We start from the raw sequence: 17,544 nt of genomic DNA, 5'->3' as shown, positions 1-17,544 counted from the left end.
CCTCCCATAGCTCCACCCCCACAGCTTCTCTGGCTCCGCCCCACACATTCTATAGCTCCGCCCCATAGATTCTATGGGTCCGCCCCACACATTGAGTGCCATTCCACCCCCTCTCCCCATCCAACCCCCTCCACCTCCCCCCCAACCCCCCATAGCTCCGCCCCCCCCATCGCTCCGCCCCATAGATTCTATGGGGCCGCCCCACACATTCTATGGGTCCACCCCACACATTCTATGGGTCCGCCCCATAGATTCTATGGGTCCACCCCACACATTGAGTGCCATCCCCCCCTCCCTCCCCATCCAACCCCCTCCAACTCCCCCCCCCCCCCCATACCTCTGCCCCCCCCCCATCCTCTGGCTCTGCCCCACAGATTCTATGGGTCCGCCCCACACATTCTATAGGTCCGCCCCACACATTCTATGGGTCCGCCCCACACATTGAGTGCCATTCCCCCCTCCCTCCCCATCCAACCCCCTCCACCTCCCCCCCACCCCCCCATAGCTCCGCCCCCCCCCATACCTCCACCCCCCCCACCCCATCGCTCCGCCCCACACATTCTATGGGTCCGCCCCACACATTGAGTGCCATTCCCCCCCCCCCTCCCCCATCCAACCCCCTCCACCTCCCCCCCACCCCCATACCTCCGCCCCCCCCCCAGCTCCGCCCCACACATTCTATGGGTCCACCCCACACATTCTATGGGTCCACCCCACACATTGAGTGCCATTCCACCCCCCTCTCCCCATCCAACCCCCTCCACCTCCCCCCCACCCCCCCATAGCTCCACCCCCCCCATAGCTCCACCCCCACAGCTTCTCTGGCTCCGCCCCATAGATTTCTATGGGTCCACCCCACACATTCTATGGGTCCACCCCACACATTGAGTGCCATTTCCACCCTTTTCTCCCCACCCAACCCCCTCCCACCTCCCCCACCCCCATACCTCCACCCCCCCCACCCCCATACCTCCACCCCCCCACCCCATCCCTCCGCCCCACACATTCTATGGGGCCGCCCCACACATTCCGTGGGGCGCTCACCTGGTCGTCCCCCCTCTCCTCGGCCTCCTCGTCATCCAGCAGGTCGCCCTCCTCGGCCGAGTCCTCCCCCCCCGCCTCCGCCTTGGCCCCGCCGCCCCCTTCCTCCTTCTTGGCGGAGCCGCCCCCCACCTCCTCCTCCCCCTTCTCGCTCTTCTGCTCTGGGGGGGGGAGGGGCGGCGGGAAAAAGGGGGGGGACATTAAAATTAAGGTAAATTTTAAAAAAAGAATAATTAAAAAAAAAAATTTTGGGGGGGGGGGGAGGGGGGGTACCCGCTATGGGGCGGCTATGGGGGGGGGAGGGGTTATGGGGGGTTAAGGGGGAGCGGTGGGGGTGGAGAGGGGTTATGGGGGGATCTATGGGGCTGGAGTGGAAATTTGGGGGGATCTATGGGGCTGGAGAGGGGTTATGGGGGATCTATGGGGTGGAGAGGGGTTTGGGGGGATCTATGGGGCATCTATGGGCTGGAGAGGGGTTATGGGGGGGTTTGGGGGGATCTATGGGGCTGGAGAGGGGTTATGGGGGGATCTATGGGGGCTGGAGAGGGGTTATGGGGGGTTGGGGGGGGATCTATGGGGCTGAGGAGGGGTTATGGGGGGATCTATGGGGCTGAAGTGGAAAATTTGGGGGGATCTATGGGGCTGGAGAGGGGTTATGGGGGGGTTTGGGGGGATCTATGGGGCAGCTATGGGGCTGGAGAGGGGTTATGGGGATTTGGGGGCATCTATGGGGCAGCTATGGGGCTGGAGAGGGGTTATGGGGGAGATCTATGGGGCTGGAGAGGGGTTATGGGGGGATTTGGGGGGGTTTAGGGGGATCTATGGGGCTGAAGTGGAAATTTGGGGGCATCTATGGGGCTGGAGAAGGGTTATGGGGGATCTATGGGGCTGGAGAGGGTTATGGGGGGATTTGGGGGGGATCTATGGGGCATCTATGGGGCTGGAGAAGGGTTATGGGGAGATCTATGGGGCTGAAGTGGAAATTTGGGGGTATCTATGGGGCTGGAGAGGGGTTACGGGGGGATTTGGGGGTTCTATGGGGCTGGAGAGGGGTTATGGGGGGGTTTAGGGGGGATCTATGGGGCTGGAGAGGGGTTATGGGGGGTTTGGGGGGGATCTATGGGGCTGGAGAGGGGGTTATGGGGGATCTATGGGGCTGAAGTGGAAATTTGGGGGATCTATGGGGCTGGGGAGGGGTTATGGGGGGGTTTGGGGGGGATCTATGGGGCTGAAGTGGGGGTTTGGGGGGATCTATGGGGCTGGAGAGGGGGTTTGGGGGGATTTGGGGGGGATCTATGGGGCTGGAGAGGGGTTATGGGGGATCTATGGGGCTGGAGAGGGGATTTGGGGGGATTTGGGGGGATCTATGGGGCATCTATGGGGCTGGAGAGGGGTTATGGGGGGGTTGGGGGGGGATCTATGGGGCTGGGGAGGAGCTATGGGGCACTCGGGGGGATCTATGGGGCAGCCGTGGGGCTGGTGGTGACCTCCGGGACCACCCGAACCTCCCGAAAAGACACTTATGGGTCTACTGAGGGGTTCCGAAGCCCTCAGGAGGTCACTTATGGGGCTCAGAGCACTCTATGGGGCCACTTATGGGTCTCAAAGACCACTTGATGGTCTTCAACACCACCTGAAGATCTGTAGAACCACTCTGAAGCTCTCCAGAGCCAACGAAACCTCCCGAAAAGTCACTTATGGGTCTACTGAGGGGTTCTGGAGCCCTCAGGAGGTCACTTATGGGGCTCAGAGCGCTCTATGGGGCCACTTATGGGTCTCAAAGACCACTCGATGGTCTCCAAGACCATCTTGAAGCTCTGTAGAACCACTTTGAGGGTCTCCAGAGCCAACTAAAGGTCCCGAAAAGTCACTTATGGGGTTGATGAGAGGTTCCAAAGCCCTCAGGAGGTCACTTATGGGGCTCAGATCAATCTATGGGGCCACTTATGGGTCCTGAAGACCACTTGATGGCCTTCAACACCACCTGAAGCTCTGTAGAACCACTCTGAAGCTCTCCAGAGCCAATGAAACCTCCCGAAAAGTCACTTATGGGTCTACTGAGGGGTTCAGGAGCCCTCAGGAGATCACTTATGGGGCTCAGACCAATCTATGGGACCACTTATGGGTCTCAAAGACCACTTGATGGTCTCCAAGACCATCTTGAAGATCTGTAGAACCACTTTGAGGGTCTCCAGAGCCAACTAAAGGTCCCGAAAAGTCACTTATGGGTCTACTGAGGGGTTCTGGAGCCCTCAGGAGGTCACTTATGGGGCTCAGATCAATCTATGGGGCCACTTATGGGTCTTGAAGGTCACTTGATGGTCTTCAAGACCATCTTGAAGCTCTGTAGAACCACTTTGAGGGTCTCCAGGGCCAACTAAAGGTCCCGAAAAGTCACTTATGGGGTTGATGAGTGGTTCCGAAGCCCTCAGGAGGTCACTTATGGGGCTCAGACCAATCTATGGGGCCACTTATGGGTCTCCACAACCACTCGATGGTCTCCAAGACCATCTTGAAGATCTGTAGAACCACTTTGAGGGTCTCCAGAGCCAACGAAACCTCCCGAAAAGACACTTATGGATCTACTGAGGGGTTCCGAAGCCCTCAGGAGGTCACTTATGGGGCTTAGATCAATCTATGGGGCCACTTATGGGTCTCAAAGACCACTTGATGGTCTTCAACACCACCTGAAGCTCCGTAGAACCACTCTGAAGCTCTCCAGAGCCAACTAAAGGTCCTGAAAAGTCACTTATGGGGTTGATGAGAGGTTCCAAAGCCCTCAGGAGGTCACTTATGGGGCTCAGAGCGCTCTATGGGGCCACTTATGGGTCTCAAACACCACTCGATGGTCTCCAAGACCATCTTGAAGATCTGTAGAACCACTTTGAGGGTCTCCAGAGCCAACAAAACCTCCCAAAAAGTCACTTATGGGTCTACTGAGGGGTTCCGGAGCCCTCAGGAGGTCACTTATGGGGCTCAGACCAATCTATGGGGCCACTTATGGGTCTCAAACACCACTTGATGGCCTTCAACACCACCTGAAGCTCTGTAGAACCACTTTGAGGGTCTCCAGAGTCAACTAAAGGTCCTGAAAAGTCACTTATGGGGTTGATGAGTGGTTCCGAAGCCCTCAGGAGGTCACTTATGGGGCTCAGACCAATCTATGGGGCCACTTATGGGTCTCCACAACCACTCGATGGTCTCCAAGACCATCTTGAAGATCTGTAGAACCACTTTGAGGGTCTCCAGAGCCAACGAAACCTCCCGAAAAGACACTTATGGATCTACTGAGGGGTTCCGAAGCCCTCAGGAGGTCACTTATGGGGCTTAGATCAATCTATGGGGCCACTTATGGGTCTCAAAGACCACTTGATGGTCTTCAACACCACCTGAAGCTCCGTAGAACCACTCTGAAGCTCTCCAGAGCCAACTAAAGGTCCTGAAAAGTCACTTATGGGGTTGATGAGAGGTTCCAAAGCCCTCAGGAGGTCACTTATGGGGCTCAGAGCGCTCTATGGGGCCACTTATGGGTCTCAAACACCACTCGATGGTCTCCAAGACCATCTTGAAGATCTGTAGAACCACTTTGAGGGTCTCCAGAGCCAACAAAACCTCCCAAAAAGTCACTTATGGGTCTACTGAGGGGTTCCGGAGCCCTCAGGAGGTCACTTATGGGGCTCAGACCAATCTATGGGGCCACTTATGGGTCTCAAACACCACTTGATGGCCTTCAACACCACCTGAAGCTCTGTAGAACCACTTTGAGGGTCTCCAGAGTCAACTAAAGGTCCTGAAAAGTCACTTATGGGGTTGATGAGAGGTTCCGAAGCCCTCAGGAGGTCACTTATAGGGCTCAGATCAATCTATGGGGCCACTTATGGGTCTTGACGACCACTTGATGGTCTCCAAAACCATCTTGAAGCTCTGTAGAACCACTTTGAGGGTCTCCAGAGAAAACAAAACCTCCTGAAAAGTCACTTATGGGTCTACTGAGGGGTTCCGGAGCCCTCAGGAGGTCACTTATGGGGCTCAGACCAATCTATGGGGCCACTTATGGGTCTCAAAGACCACTTGATGGTCTCCAAGACCATCTTGAAGATCTGTAGAACCACTTTGAGGGTCTCCAGGACCACCCGAACCTCCCGAAAAGTCACTTATGGGGTTGATGAGAGGTTCCGAAGCCCTCAGGAGGTCACTTATGGGGCTCAGACCAATCTATGGGGCCACTTATGGGTCTTGAAGACCACTTGATGGCCTTCAACACCATCTTGAAGCTCTGTAGAACCACTTTGAGGGTCTCCAGAGCCAACGAAACCTCCCGAAAAGTCACTTATGGGTCTACTGAGGGGTTCTGGAGCCCTCAGGAGGTCACTTATGGGGCTCAGATCAATCTATGGGGCCACTTATGGGTCTTGACGACCACTTGATGGTCTCCAAAACCATCTTGAAGCTCTGTAGAACCACTTTGAGGGTCTCCAGGACCACCCGAACCTCCCGAAAAGTCACTTATGGGTCTACTGAGGGGTTCTGGAGCCCTCAGGAGGTCACTTATGGGGCTCAGATCAATCTATGGGACCACTTATGGGTCTCAAAGACCACTTGATGGTCTTCAACACCACCTGAAGCTCTGTAGAACCACTTTGAGGGTCTCCAGGGCCAACTAAAGGTCCTGAAAAGTCACTTATGGATCTACTGAGGGGTTCCGGAGCCCTCAGGAGGTCACTTATGGGGCTCAGACCAATCTATGGGGCCACTTATGGGTCTCAAAGACCACTCGATGGTCTTCAAGACCATCTTGAAGATCTGTAGAACCACTTTGAGGGTCTCCAGAGAAAACAAAACCTCCCGAAAAGTCACTTATGGGTCTACTGAGGGGTTCCGGAGCCCTCAGGAGGTCACTTATGGGGCTCAGACCAATCTATGGGGCCACTTATGGGTCTCAAACACCACTTGATGGTCTTCAACACCACCTGAAGCTCCGTAGAACCACTTTGAGGGTCTCCAGAGCCAACGAAACCTCCCGAAAAGTCACTTATGGGTCTACTGAGGGGTTCCGGAGCTCTCAGGAGGTCACTTATGGGTCTGAGAGTGCTCTATGGGGCCACTTATGGGTCTCAAAGACCACTTGATGGTCTTCAACACCACCTGAAGCTCTGTAGAACCACTTTGAGGGTCTCCAGAGCCGACGAAACCTCCCGAAAAGTCACTTATGGGTCTACTGAGGGGTTCCGGAGCTCTCAGGAGATCACTTATGGGTCTGAGAGTGCTCTATGGGGCCACTTATGGGTCTTGAAGACCACTCGATGGTCTTCAACACCACCTGAAGCTCTGTAGAACCACTTTGAGGGTCTCCAGGGCCAACTAAAGGTCCCGAAAAGTCACTTATGGGTCTACTGAGGGGTTCTGGAACCCTCAGGAGGTCACTTATGGGGCTGAGATCAATCTATAGGGCCACTTATGGGTCTCCACAACCACTTGATGGTCTTCAACACCACCTGAAGCTCTGTAGAACCACTTTGAGGGTCTCCAGAGCCAACGAAACCTCCCGAAAAGACACTTATGGGGTTGATGAGGGGTTCCGAAGCCCTCAGGAGGTCACTTATGGGGCTCAGATCAATCTATAGGGCCACTTATGGGTCTCAAAGACCACTCGATGGTCTCCAAGACCATCTTGAAGATCTGTAGAACCACTTTGAGGGTCTCCAGGGCCAACTAAAGGTCCCAAAAAGTCACTTATGGGTCTACTGAGGGGTTCCGGAGCCCTCAGGAGGTCACTTATGGGGCTCAGATCAATCTATGGGGCCACTTATGGGTCTCAAAGACCACTTGATGGCCTTCAACACCACCTGAAGCTCCGTAGAAGCACTTTGAGGGTCTCCAGAGCCAACTAAAGGTCCCAAAAAGTCACTTATGGGGTTGATGAGAGGTTCCGGAGCCCTCAGGAGATCACTTATGGGTCTGAGAGTGCTCTATGGGGCCACTTATGGGTCTTGAAGACCACTTGATGGTCTTCAACACCACCTGAAGCTCCGTAGAACCACTCTGAAGCTCTCCAGAGCCAACTAAAGGTCCCGAAAAGTCACTTATGGGGTTGATGAGAGGTTCCAAAGCCCTCAGGAGGTCACTTATGGGGCTCAGAGCGCTCTATGGGGCCACTTATGGGTCTCAAACACCACTCGATGGTCTCCAAGACCATCTTGAAGCTCTGTAGAACCACTTTGAGGGTCTCCAGAGCCAACTAAAGGTCCCAAAAAGACACTTATGGGTCTACTGAGGGGTTCCGGAGCCCTCAGGAGATCACTTATGGGGCTCAGACCAATCTATGGGGCCACTTATGGGTCTCAAACACCACTTGATGGCCTTCAACACCACCTGAAGCTCTGTAGAACCACTTTGAGGGTCTCCAGGGCCAACTAAAGGTCCCAAAAAGACACTTATGGATCTACTGAGGGGTTCCGAAGCCCTCAGGAGGTCACTTATGGGGCTCAGACCAATCTATGGGGCCACTTATGGGTCTTGAAGACCACTTGATGGCCTTCAACACCACCTGAAGCTCTGTAGAACCACTTTGAGGGTCTCCAGAGAAAACAAAACCTCCCAAAAAGTCACTTATGGGTCTACTGAGGGGTTCCGGAGCCCTCAGGAGGTCACTTATGGGGCTCAGACCAATCTATGGGGCCACTTATGGGTCTCAAACACCACTTGATGGCCTTCAACACCACCTGAAGCTCTGTAGAACCACTTTGAGGGTCTCCAGGGCCAACTAAAGGTCCCAAAAAGACACTTATGGGTCTACTGAGGGGTTCCGAAGCCCTCAGGAGGTCACTTATGGGGCTCAGATCAATCTATGGGACCACTTATGGGTCTCAAACACCACTTGATGGTCTTCAAGACCATCTTGAAGCTCTGTAGAACCACTTTGAGGGTCTCCAGAGCCAACTAAAGGTCCTGAAAAGACACTTATGGGGTTGATGAGAGGTTCCGAAGCCCTCAAGAGGTCACTTATGGGGCTCAGACCAATCTATAGGGCCACTTATGGGTCTCAAAGACCACTTGATGGTCTCCAAAACCATCTTGAAGCTCTGTAGAACCACTTTGAGGGTCTCCAGAGAAAACAAAACCTCCTGAAAAGTCACTTATGGGTCTACTGAGGGGTTCCGGAGCCCTCAGGAGGTCACTTATGGGGCTCAGACCAATCTATGGGGCCACTTATGGGTCTCAAACACCACTTGATGATCTTCAAGACCATCTTGAAGCTCTGTAGAACCACTTTGAGGGTCTCCAGAGCCAACTAAAGGTCCCAAAAGACACTTATGGGTCTACTGAGGGGTTCCAGAGCCCTCAGGAGATCACTTATGGGGCTCAGATCAATCTATGGGACCACTTATGGGTCTTGACGACCACTTGATGGTCTCCAAAACCATCTTGAAGGTCTGTAGAACCACTTTGAGGGTCTCCAGAGCCAACTAAAGGTCCCAAAAAGACACTTATGGGTCTACTGAGGGGTTCCGAAGCCCTCAGGAGGTCACTTATGGGGCTCAGACCAATCTATGGGGCCACTTATGGGTCTCAAAGACCACTTGATGGTCTCCAAGACCATCTTGAAGATCTGTAGAACCACTTTGAGGGTCTCCAGAGCCAACGAAACCTCCCGAAAAGTCACTTATGGGGTTGATGAGAGGTTCCGGAGCCCTCAGGAGGTCACTTATGGGGCTCAGACCAATCTATGGGACCACTTATGGGTCTCAAAGACCACTTGATGATCTTCAAGACCATCTTGAAGCTCCGTAGAAGCACTTTGAGGGTCTCCAGGACCACCCGAACCTCCCGAAAAGTCACTTATGGGTCTACTGAGGGGTTCCGGAACCCTCAGGAGATCACTTATGGGGCCGAGAGCTGTCTATGGGACCACTTATGGGTCTTGAAGGTCACTTGATGGTCTTCAAGACCATCTTGAAGCTCTGTAGAACCACTTTGAGGGTCTCCAGAGCCGACAAAACCTCCTGAAAAGTCACTTATGGGTCTACTGAGGGGTTCCGAAGCCCTCAGGAGGTCACTTATGGGGCTCAGACCAATCTATGGGGCCACTTATGGGTCTCCACAACCACTCGATGGTCTCCAAGACCATCTTGAAGCTCTGTAGAACCACTTTGAGGGTCTCCAGAGGTGACGAAACCTCCCGAAAAGTCACTTATGGGTCTACTGAGGGGTTCTGGAACCCTCAGGAGGTCACTTATGGGGCTCAGACCAATCTATAGGGCCACTTATGGGTCTCAAAGACCACTTGATGATCTTCAAGACCATCTTGAAGCTCTGTAGAAGCACTTTGAGGGTCTCCAGGACCACCTGAACCTCCCGAAAAGACACTTATGGGTCTACTGAGGGGTTCCGGAGTCCTCAGGAGGTCACTTATGGGGCTCAGACCAATCTATGGGGCCACTTATGGGTCGCCCCCCCACCCCCTCCTTACTCTGCTCCTTCTCGATCTTCTCCAGGCTCTCCAGCAGCGCGTCCACCTTCTGCTTGATCTGACTCAGCTCCTTCTTGATGCTCTGCAGGTCGTCCCCTTTCACTGTCCCCCCCCCCCAAAAATAAAAGCCGTGAAGCCTTCCCGAAACGGTGGCCACGCCCCCTCCCGCCCCCTCCCCTCCTCCCAGCCAATCACCTACGTTTGCCCGATTTGGAGGAGGAGCCTCGTTGGCCGCTCTTGGAGTTGAAGCCGCTCTTGCCCCGGCGGGAGGTGTTGCCCGAAACCCGTTGGCGTTTGGAGGGGACGACGGCCCTCGCGATGGGGGGGGGAGGGGGGACGCGGGCGGGGTAGCTGTACATCCTGCGGCGGCGGCGATGACATCATCAGCGGCGCCGCCAAAAGGGGGCGGGGCTTGCGGAAGGAGGGGGGGGGGGGAGGGGTTTACCTGTCGTAATAATCCCGTTGGAAGTCGTAGTCGAGGTCGAAAGAGGACCTAAAAAAAATATAAAAGGGGGGGGGGGGGTAAGGAGGGGGGAGGGGCTGCGCTATGGGGCAGCCCCACGGCGAAGTGGGGGGTGGGGGGAGGGGAGGGGGCAGGGGAAAAGGGCCCGACCTGACGAGGGGGGACGGAGAAGGTGGGGCGGGTACTGACCCGTACATCTCGGCCGCCGAGCGCTTCACCCCCGCCTTGCCCCGGTTCACCTTGGGCTCGGCCGCCAGGTTGATATCTGTGGGGGGGAGAGAGAGAGAGAGGGGGGTTGGGGGGCACTGGGAGGGACTGGGAGGGACTGGGAGGGGACTGGGAGGGAGTGGGAGGCACTGGGAGGGGACTGGGAGGCACTGGGAGGGAGTGGGAGGGGAGTGGGAGGGAGTGGGAGGGGACTGGGATAGACTGGGAGGGAGTGGGAGGGGATTGGGAGGGAGTGGGAGGCACTGGGAAGGGACTGGGAGGCACTGGGAGGGAGTGGGAGGGGACTGGGAGGGGACTGGGAGGGCACTGGGAGGGCACTGGGAGGGGACTGGGAGGGCACTGGGAGGGCACTGGGAGGCACTGGGAGGGGACTGGGAGGCACTGGGAGGGGACTGGGAAGGGACTGGGAAGGGACTGGGAAGGGACTGGGAAGGGACTGGGAGGGAGTGGGAGGGAGTGGGAGGGGACTGGGAGGCACTGGGAGGGAGTGGGAGGGGACTGGAATAGACTGGGAGGGAGCGGGAGGGGACTGGGAGGGAGTGGGAGGGGACTGGAATAGACTGGGAGGGAGCGGGAGGGGACTGGGAGGGAGTGGGAGGGGACTGGGAGGGGATTGGGAGGGACTGGGAGGGACTGGGGGTGTCTATGGGGCTCGGCCGCCAGGTTGATATCTGTGGGGTGGAGAGAGAGAGAGAGGGGGGTTGGGGGGCACTGGGAGGGGACTGGGATATACTGGGAGGCACTGGGAGGGAGTGGGAGGGGACTGGGAGGCACTGGGAGGGGACTGGGAGGCACTGGGAGGGAGTGGGAGGGGATTGGGAGGGAGTGGGAGGCACTGAGAAGGGACTGGGATATACTGGGAGGGAGTGGGAGGGACTGGGAGGCACTGGGAGGGAGTGGGAGGGACTGGGAGGGCACTGGGAGGGAGTGGGAGGCACTGGGAGGGAGTGGGAGGGGATTGGGAGGGGACTGGGAGGGAGTGGGAGGCACTGGGAAGGGACTGGGAGGCACTGGGAGGGAGTGGGAGGGGACTGGGAGGGAGTGGGAGGGGACTGGGAGGGAGTGGGAGGCACTGGGAGGGGACTGGGAGGCACTGGGAGGGAGTGGGAGGGGATTGGGAGGGACTGGGGGTGTCTATGGGGCTCGGCCACCAGGTTGATATCTGTGGGGCGGAGAGAGAGAGAGGGGGTTGGGGGGCACTGGGAGGGGACTGGGATATACTGGGAGGGAGTGGGAGGGACTGGGAGGCACTGGGAGGGAGTGGGAGGGGATTGGGAGGGGACTGGGAGGGAGTGGGAGGCACTGGGAGGGAGTGGGAGGCACTGGGAGGGAGTGGGAGGCACTGGGAGGGAGTGGGAGGGGACTGGGAGGCACTGGGAGGGAGTGGGAGGCACTGGGAGGGAGTGAGAGGCACTGGGAAGGGACTGGGAGGCACTGGGAAAGGACTGGGAGGCACTGGGAGGGGACTGGGAGGGACTGGGAGGGGACTGGGAGGCACTGGGAGGCACTGGGAGGGGACTGGGAGGGGACTGGGAGGGGACTGGGAGGGACTGGGAGGGGACTGGGAGGGGACTGGGAGGGGACTGGGAGGGGACTGGGAGGGAGTGGGAGGGGACTGGGAGGCACTGGGAGGGAGTGGGAGGGGACTGGGAGGCACTGGGAGGGGACTGGGATATACTGGGAGGGACTGGGAGGGAGTGGGAGGGGACTGGGGGGCACTGGGAGTGTCTATGGGGCTCGGCCACCAGGTTGATATCTGTGGGGCGGAGAGAGAGAGAGGGGGGGGTTGGGGGGCACTGGGAGGGACTGGGATATACTGGGAGGGGACTGGGATAGACTGGGAGGGAGTGGGAGGGAGTGGGAGGGAGTGGGAGGGAGTGGGAGGGAGCGGGAGGGGACTGGGAGGCACTGGGAGGGGACTGGGGGTGTCTATGGGGCTCGGCCGCAAGGTTGATATCTGTGGGGCGGAGAGAGACAGAAGGGAGTTGGGGGGCACTGGGAGGGACTGGGAGGCACTGGGAGGGAGTGGGAGGGGACTGGGATAGACTGGGAGGGACTGGGAGGGAGTGGGAGGGAGTGGGAGGGAGTGGGAGGGAGCGGGAGGGAGCGGGAGGGGACTGGGATATACTGGGAGGGGACTGGGGGGCACTGGGAGGGAGTGGGAGGGGACTGGGATATACTGGGAGGGACTGGGAGGCACTGGGAGGGGACTGGGAGGGGACTGGGAGGGGACTGGGAGGCACTGGGAGGCACTGGGAGGGAGTGGGAGGGGACTGGGAGGCACTGGGAGGGGACTGGGAGGGGACTGGGAGGGACTGGGAGGAGACTGGGAGGGGACTGGGAGGGGACTGGGAGGGGACTGGGAGGCACTGGGAGGGGACTGGGATAGACTGGGAGGGAGTGGGAGGGGACTGGGAGGGGACTGGGAGGGACTGGGAGGGGACTGGGAGGCACTGGGAGGCACTGGGAGGGACTGGGAGGCTCCATGGGGCAGCCCCGCCCTCCCCTCCCCCCCCCCCCCTTTGGCCGTCACTTATGGGGCCACGAAGAGGTTCTTATGGGGCTGAGGGGGACCTATAGGTCCTCCTGAGGGTCTCCAGAACCTCCTGAAGGTCCACAGGACCACTCAGGACCTCTCGAGGACCTCCTGAAGGTGCCACAAAGTGACTTATGGACCCGCTGAGAGGTTCCGCCCCCACTGGGACATGTCCCAACGGCACTTGTGGGGCTGAGGAGAACCTTCTGATGGTCTCCAGAACCTCCTGAAGGTCCGTAGGACCACTCAGGACCTCTCGAGGTCCACCAAAAGGTGCCACAAAGTCACTTATGGACCCGCTGAGAGGTTCTAAGTCCATTTGGCCATATCACAATGTCACTGGTGGGGCTGAGGAGAACCTGTAAGTCCAACTGATGGTCTCCAGAACCTCCTGAAGGTCCGTAGGACCACTCAGAACCTCTTGAGGTCCTCCTAAAGGTGCCACAAAGTGAGTTATGGACCCGCTGAGAGGTTCTAAGTCCATTTGGCCATATCACAACGTCACTGATGGGGCTGAGGAGAACCTTCTGATGGTCTCCAGAACCTCCTGAAGGTCCGTAGGACCACTCAGAACCTCTCGAGGTCCTCCTAAAGGTCCTAAAATGTCACTTATGGACCCGCTGAGAGGTTCTAAGTCCATTTGGTCATGTCACAGTGTTACTTATGGGGCTGAGGAGAACCTTCTGATGGTCTCCAGAACCTCCTGAAGGTCTGTAGGACCACTCAGAACCTCTCGAGGTCCTCCTAAAGGTCCTACAAAGTCACTTATGGACCCGCTGAGAGGTTCTAAGTCCATTTGGCCAAATCACAATGTCACTGATGGGGCTGAGGAGAACCTGTAAGTCCAACTGATGGTCTCCAGAACCTCCTGAAGGTCCATAGGACCACTCAGAACCTCTTTGTGGGTCCTTTTTGTGGTCCTAAAGTGAGTTATGGACCCGCTGAGAGGTTCTAAGTCCATTTGGCCATATCACAATGTCACTGGTGGGGCTGAGGAGAACCTGTAAGTCCAACTGATGGTCTCCAGAACCTCCTGAAGGTCCGTAGGACCACTCAGAACCTCTCGAGGTCCTCCTAAAGGTGCCACAAAGTGACTTATGGACCCGCTGAGAGGTTCCAAGTCCTCTCCCCGCCCCCGCCCCCCCCTCTTTTCTCACCCAAGACCTGCCCGGCGATCATCCGCCCGTCTTCTCCTGCCACCGCCGCCCGGGCGTTGCGTTCGTTGACGTATTGGACGAAAGCGAAGCCTTTGTGGACGGAGCAGCCCACGATTTTGCCGTACTTGGAGAAGATGGCCTCCACGTCGCTCTTCTTCACCACCAAGGTGTTGAGGTTGCCGATGAAGACCCGGGAGTTCATGGACCGGGGGTCCGTCTTGTTGGTGACGTTGCTGGCCATGGCGGGGGGAGGGGAGGACACCTACGGGGGGAGGGGGGGGAGGAGGAGGAGGGGGGGGAGGGGGGGGAGGGGGAGGGAAGGGGGGAGGGGGAGGGGACACGGCGGTGGTGACATCTCCCGGGGAATCGGTGGAGGGCGGTGGTGGCACCTCCCAGTGGTGGTGGTGGCACCTCCCAGTGGTGGTACCTCCCACTGGTGACACCTCCCACTGGTGACACCCCCCAGTGGTGGTGACACCTCCCACTGGTGGTGACACCTCCCACTGGTGGTGACACCTCCCACTGGTGACACCTCCCACTGGTGGTGGCACCTCCCACTGGTGGTGGCACCTCCCACTGGTGGTGGCACCTCCCACTGGTGGTGGCACCTCCCACTGGTGACACCTCCCACTGGTGACACCTTCCAGTGGTGGTGACACCTCCCACTGGTGGTGGTGACACTTCCCAGTGGTGGTGGTGACACCTCCCAGTGGTGGTACCTCCCACTGGTGACACCTCCCAGTGGTGGTGGCACCTCCCCCTGGTGGTGGTGACACCTCCCCCTGGTGGTGGTGACACCTCCCACTGGTGGTGGTGACACCTCCCACTGGTGGTGGTGACACCTCCCACTGGTGACACCTCCCACTGGTGACACCTCCCACTGGTGACACCTCCCACTGGTGGTACCTTCCAGTGGTGGTGACACCTCCCACTGGTGGTGGTGACACTTCCCAGTGGTGGTGGTGACACCTCCCAGTGGTGGTACCTCCCACTGGTGACACCTCCCACTGGTGGTGGTGACACTTCCCACTGGTGGTACCTTCCAGTGGTGGTGGCACCTCCCAGTGGTGACACCTCCCAGTGGTGGTGGTGACACCCTCCAGTGGTGGTGACATCTCCCAGTGGTGGTGACACCTCCCAGTGGTGGTGGTGGGAGGGGGGGTGGAGGTGGGTTTGGGGAAGGGGGGAGGGGGGGCCGGAGCTCGTTAGGGGAGTTCGTTAGCGGGAGGGGGCGGTAAGAGAGGTCCCACCCCCCAATTAAGGAGTCCCAAAGGGGACCTTGAGGTCCTCCCGGTGTCCCCCAACCTTCAGCTCTACACCTCTCCACCCCCTCCTCGTTAGCGGCGACCATCGTTAACGAAGCTCGTTAGCGGGAGGACCCACTCGGAGTCATTAGTGACCCCACACTAATTAAGGAGCCCCAAAGTGGCTCCAGAACTTGAGGTCCTCCCGGTGTCCCACCACCAAACCTTCATCTCTACAGCCTCTCCACTCCCTCCTCGTTAGCGGCGACCATCGTTAACGAAGCTCGTTAGTGGGGGGGACCCACTCGGAGTCATTAGTGACCCCACACTAATTAAGGAGCCCCAAAGTGGCTCCAGAACTTGGGGTCCTCCCGGTGTCCCACCACCAAACCTTCATCTCTACGGCCTCTCCACCCCCTCCTCGTTAGCGGCGACCATCGTTAACGAAGCTCGTTAGCGGGAGGACCCACTCGGAGTCATTAGTGACCCCACACTAATTAAGGAGCCCCAAAGTGGCTCCAAATCTTGAGGTCCTCCGGGTGTCCCCCAACCTTCAGCCCTATGGTCTCGCCACCCCCTCCTCGTTAGCGGCGGCCTCGTTAGCGGCGCTAATTAGCGCCAACCCACCCTAACGAGGGGTTGACCCCCCTCAAGGGGTTTGGGGGAGCCCTAATTAGCCCCAGAGATTACCGTCTGCGTCAATCAACCGCGCTCGTTAGCGGCCCTCGTTAGCGTCTCGCCCTAACGAGGCGCTCAGCGCCCCCCTAATTAATTAAGGGGACCCCCAATCGTCCCCACATCTTGGGGTCCCTCCACTCTCGCTCGTTAACGCCGCTCGTTAGCCCTCTGCTTCGTTAAGGCCACTCGTTAGCCCTCCACTTTGTTAACGCCGCTCGTTAGCCCGCTGCTCGTTAGTGCCCTGCCTTAACGAAGGGCTCAGCGCCCCCTAATTAATTAAGGGGACCCCCAATCGTCCCCACATCTTGGGGTCCCTCCACTCTCGCTCGTTAACGCCGCTCATTAGCCCTCCGCTTCGTTAACGCCGCTTGTTAGCCCCCCTAATTAACGCCGCTCGTTACCCCACAGCTCGTTAGCGCCCTGCCTTAACGAGCCCCCCCCTAATTAATTAAGGGGACCCCCAATCGTCCCCACATCTTGGGCTCCCTCCCCTCCTGCTCATTAAGGCCGCTTCGTTAACGCCGCTCATTACCCCACCCCTCATTAAGTGCCCTAACGAGATGCCCTCAATTAATTAATTAGGGGGTTAATTAACTAATTAAAGGGACCCCTCACCTTGGGCTCGTTAGCCCCCTGCTTCGTTAACGCCACCGCTCACCAACGCCCCGCCCTAACGAGCCCCCTTCATTAATTACCCCCCCCGCTAATTAACACCCCTCCCCATAACGAGCTCCTCCCCAGAGTTGAAGCAGCCCCGCCCCCTTTTAAGCCCCGCCCCCCCGGGGACCCTCCCCCCGCCCTTCGTTAACCCGCCCACCTCGTTAAGGAGCCCCGAGTGCTTATGGGGGGGGGGGGGGAGGGAGGAGGGGGCGTGGCTTAAGGGGAGGGGCGTGGCTTAAGGGGAGGGGCGTGGCTTAAGGGGAGGGGCGTGGCTTAAGGGGAGGGGGCGCGGCTTGGGGTGGTGGCTTAAAAGAGGGGGCGTGGCTTAAGCTATAAAGGGGTGGGGCTGGGGAGGGGGCGGGGCTCGAGGGGAGGGGGCGGGGCCCGATTTCCCCCCAAATTAAAAAAAAAAAAAAAAAGCCGCAAATTCGAAAAATTTTAAAAATTAAAAAAAAAAAAATAAAAAACCCCCAAAAATAAAAAATAAAAACCCCCCAAAATCCCTTAAAATGGTTTTGGTGACGGTGACGGGGGGGGGGGGGGGAGGGGCGAATTCCGTCGATTTTTCGGGGCGAATTCCGTCGATTTGGGCGTTTTCATCCCTCCCCCCCTCCCCCTCCCCCTCCCCCCCCCCGTGGGAACCCGCGCGGGGGAGGGGCGAAGGGGGGGGGGGGGGGAGGGGAAAAAGTGTCATTTTGGGGAGGGGGGGGGGGGAGGGGACGAAAAACAACAAAAAAAACAAAAAAACAAAAAAAAAAAGGAGATTTTTGGCACTTACGGTCACCGCCGACTTTTTTTTTTTGTGGTTTTGGGGTTTTTTTTTGTTTGTTTTGGGTTTTTTTTTGGGGTTTTGTTTTGTTTTTTTTTTGTGTTTTTGTGTGTTTTTTTTTACGGAAAAAAATAAAAAAATCGCACTGTAAAAAAAAAAAAAAAAAAAAAGACATAAAAAGGGAGAAAAATAAAAAAAGAGGAAAAAATAAAAAAAAAAATTAAAAAAAAAAAGAAAAATAAAAATATTCCGGGGGAGGGGGGGGGGGGTTACGCGGGGGGGAGGGGCGACGCCCCTC

The 17,544-nt window shown here is 57.6% G+C and overlaps 1 protein-coding gene across 1 annotated transcript; it reads right to left on the bottom strand.

Annotated features, from left to right (window-relative positions):
• Positions 1-1,044: 1,044 nt before the first annotated feature.
• Positions 1,045-17,386, bottom strand: LOC309685265 (heterogeneous nuclear ribonucleoprotein C; the record flags this gene model as incomplete). The annotated part of the gene is made up of 7 exons (XM_082501061.1): positions 17,256-17,386; positions 13,896-14,157; positions 10,164-10,239; positions 9,957-10,004; positions 9,711-9,871; positions 9,512-9,613; positions 1,045-1,202 (listed from the first exon to the last, which is right to left on the bottom strand). Coding segments are annotated over exons 2-7 (786 nt in total), but the record flags the coding sequence as incomplete, so codon positions are not given.
• Positions 17,387-17,544: the final 158 nt, after the last annotated feature.

The sequence above is a fragment of the Vanellus vanellus genome (assembly GCF_965231255.1).
Source record: "Vanellus vanellus genome assembly, contig: HAP1_SCAFFOLD_2143, whole genome shotgun sequence".
NCBI lineage: Eukaryota > Metazoa > Chordata > Aves > Charadriiformes > Charadriidae > Vanellus > Vanellus vanellus.
The sequence above is the reverse complement of the archived record's forward strand: the minus strand, read 5'-3'. Positions and strand labels throughout refer to the sequence as shown.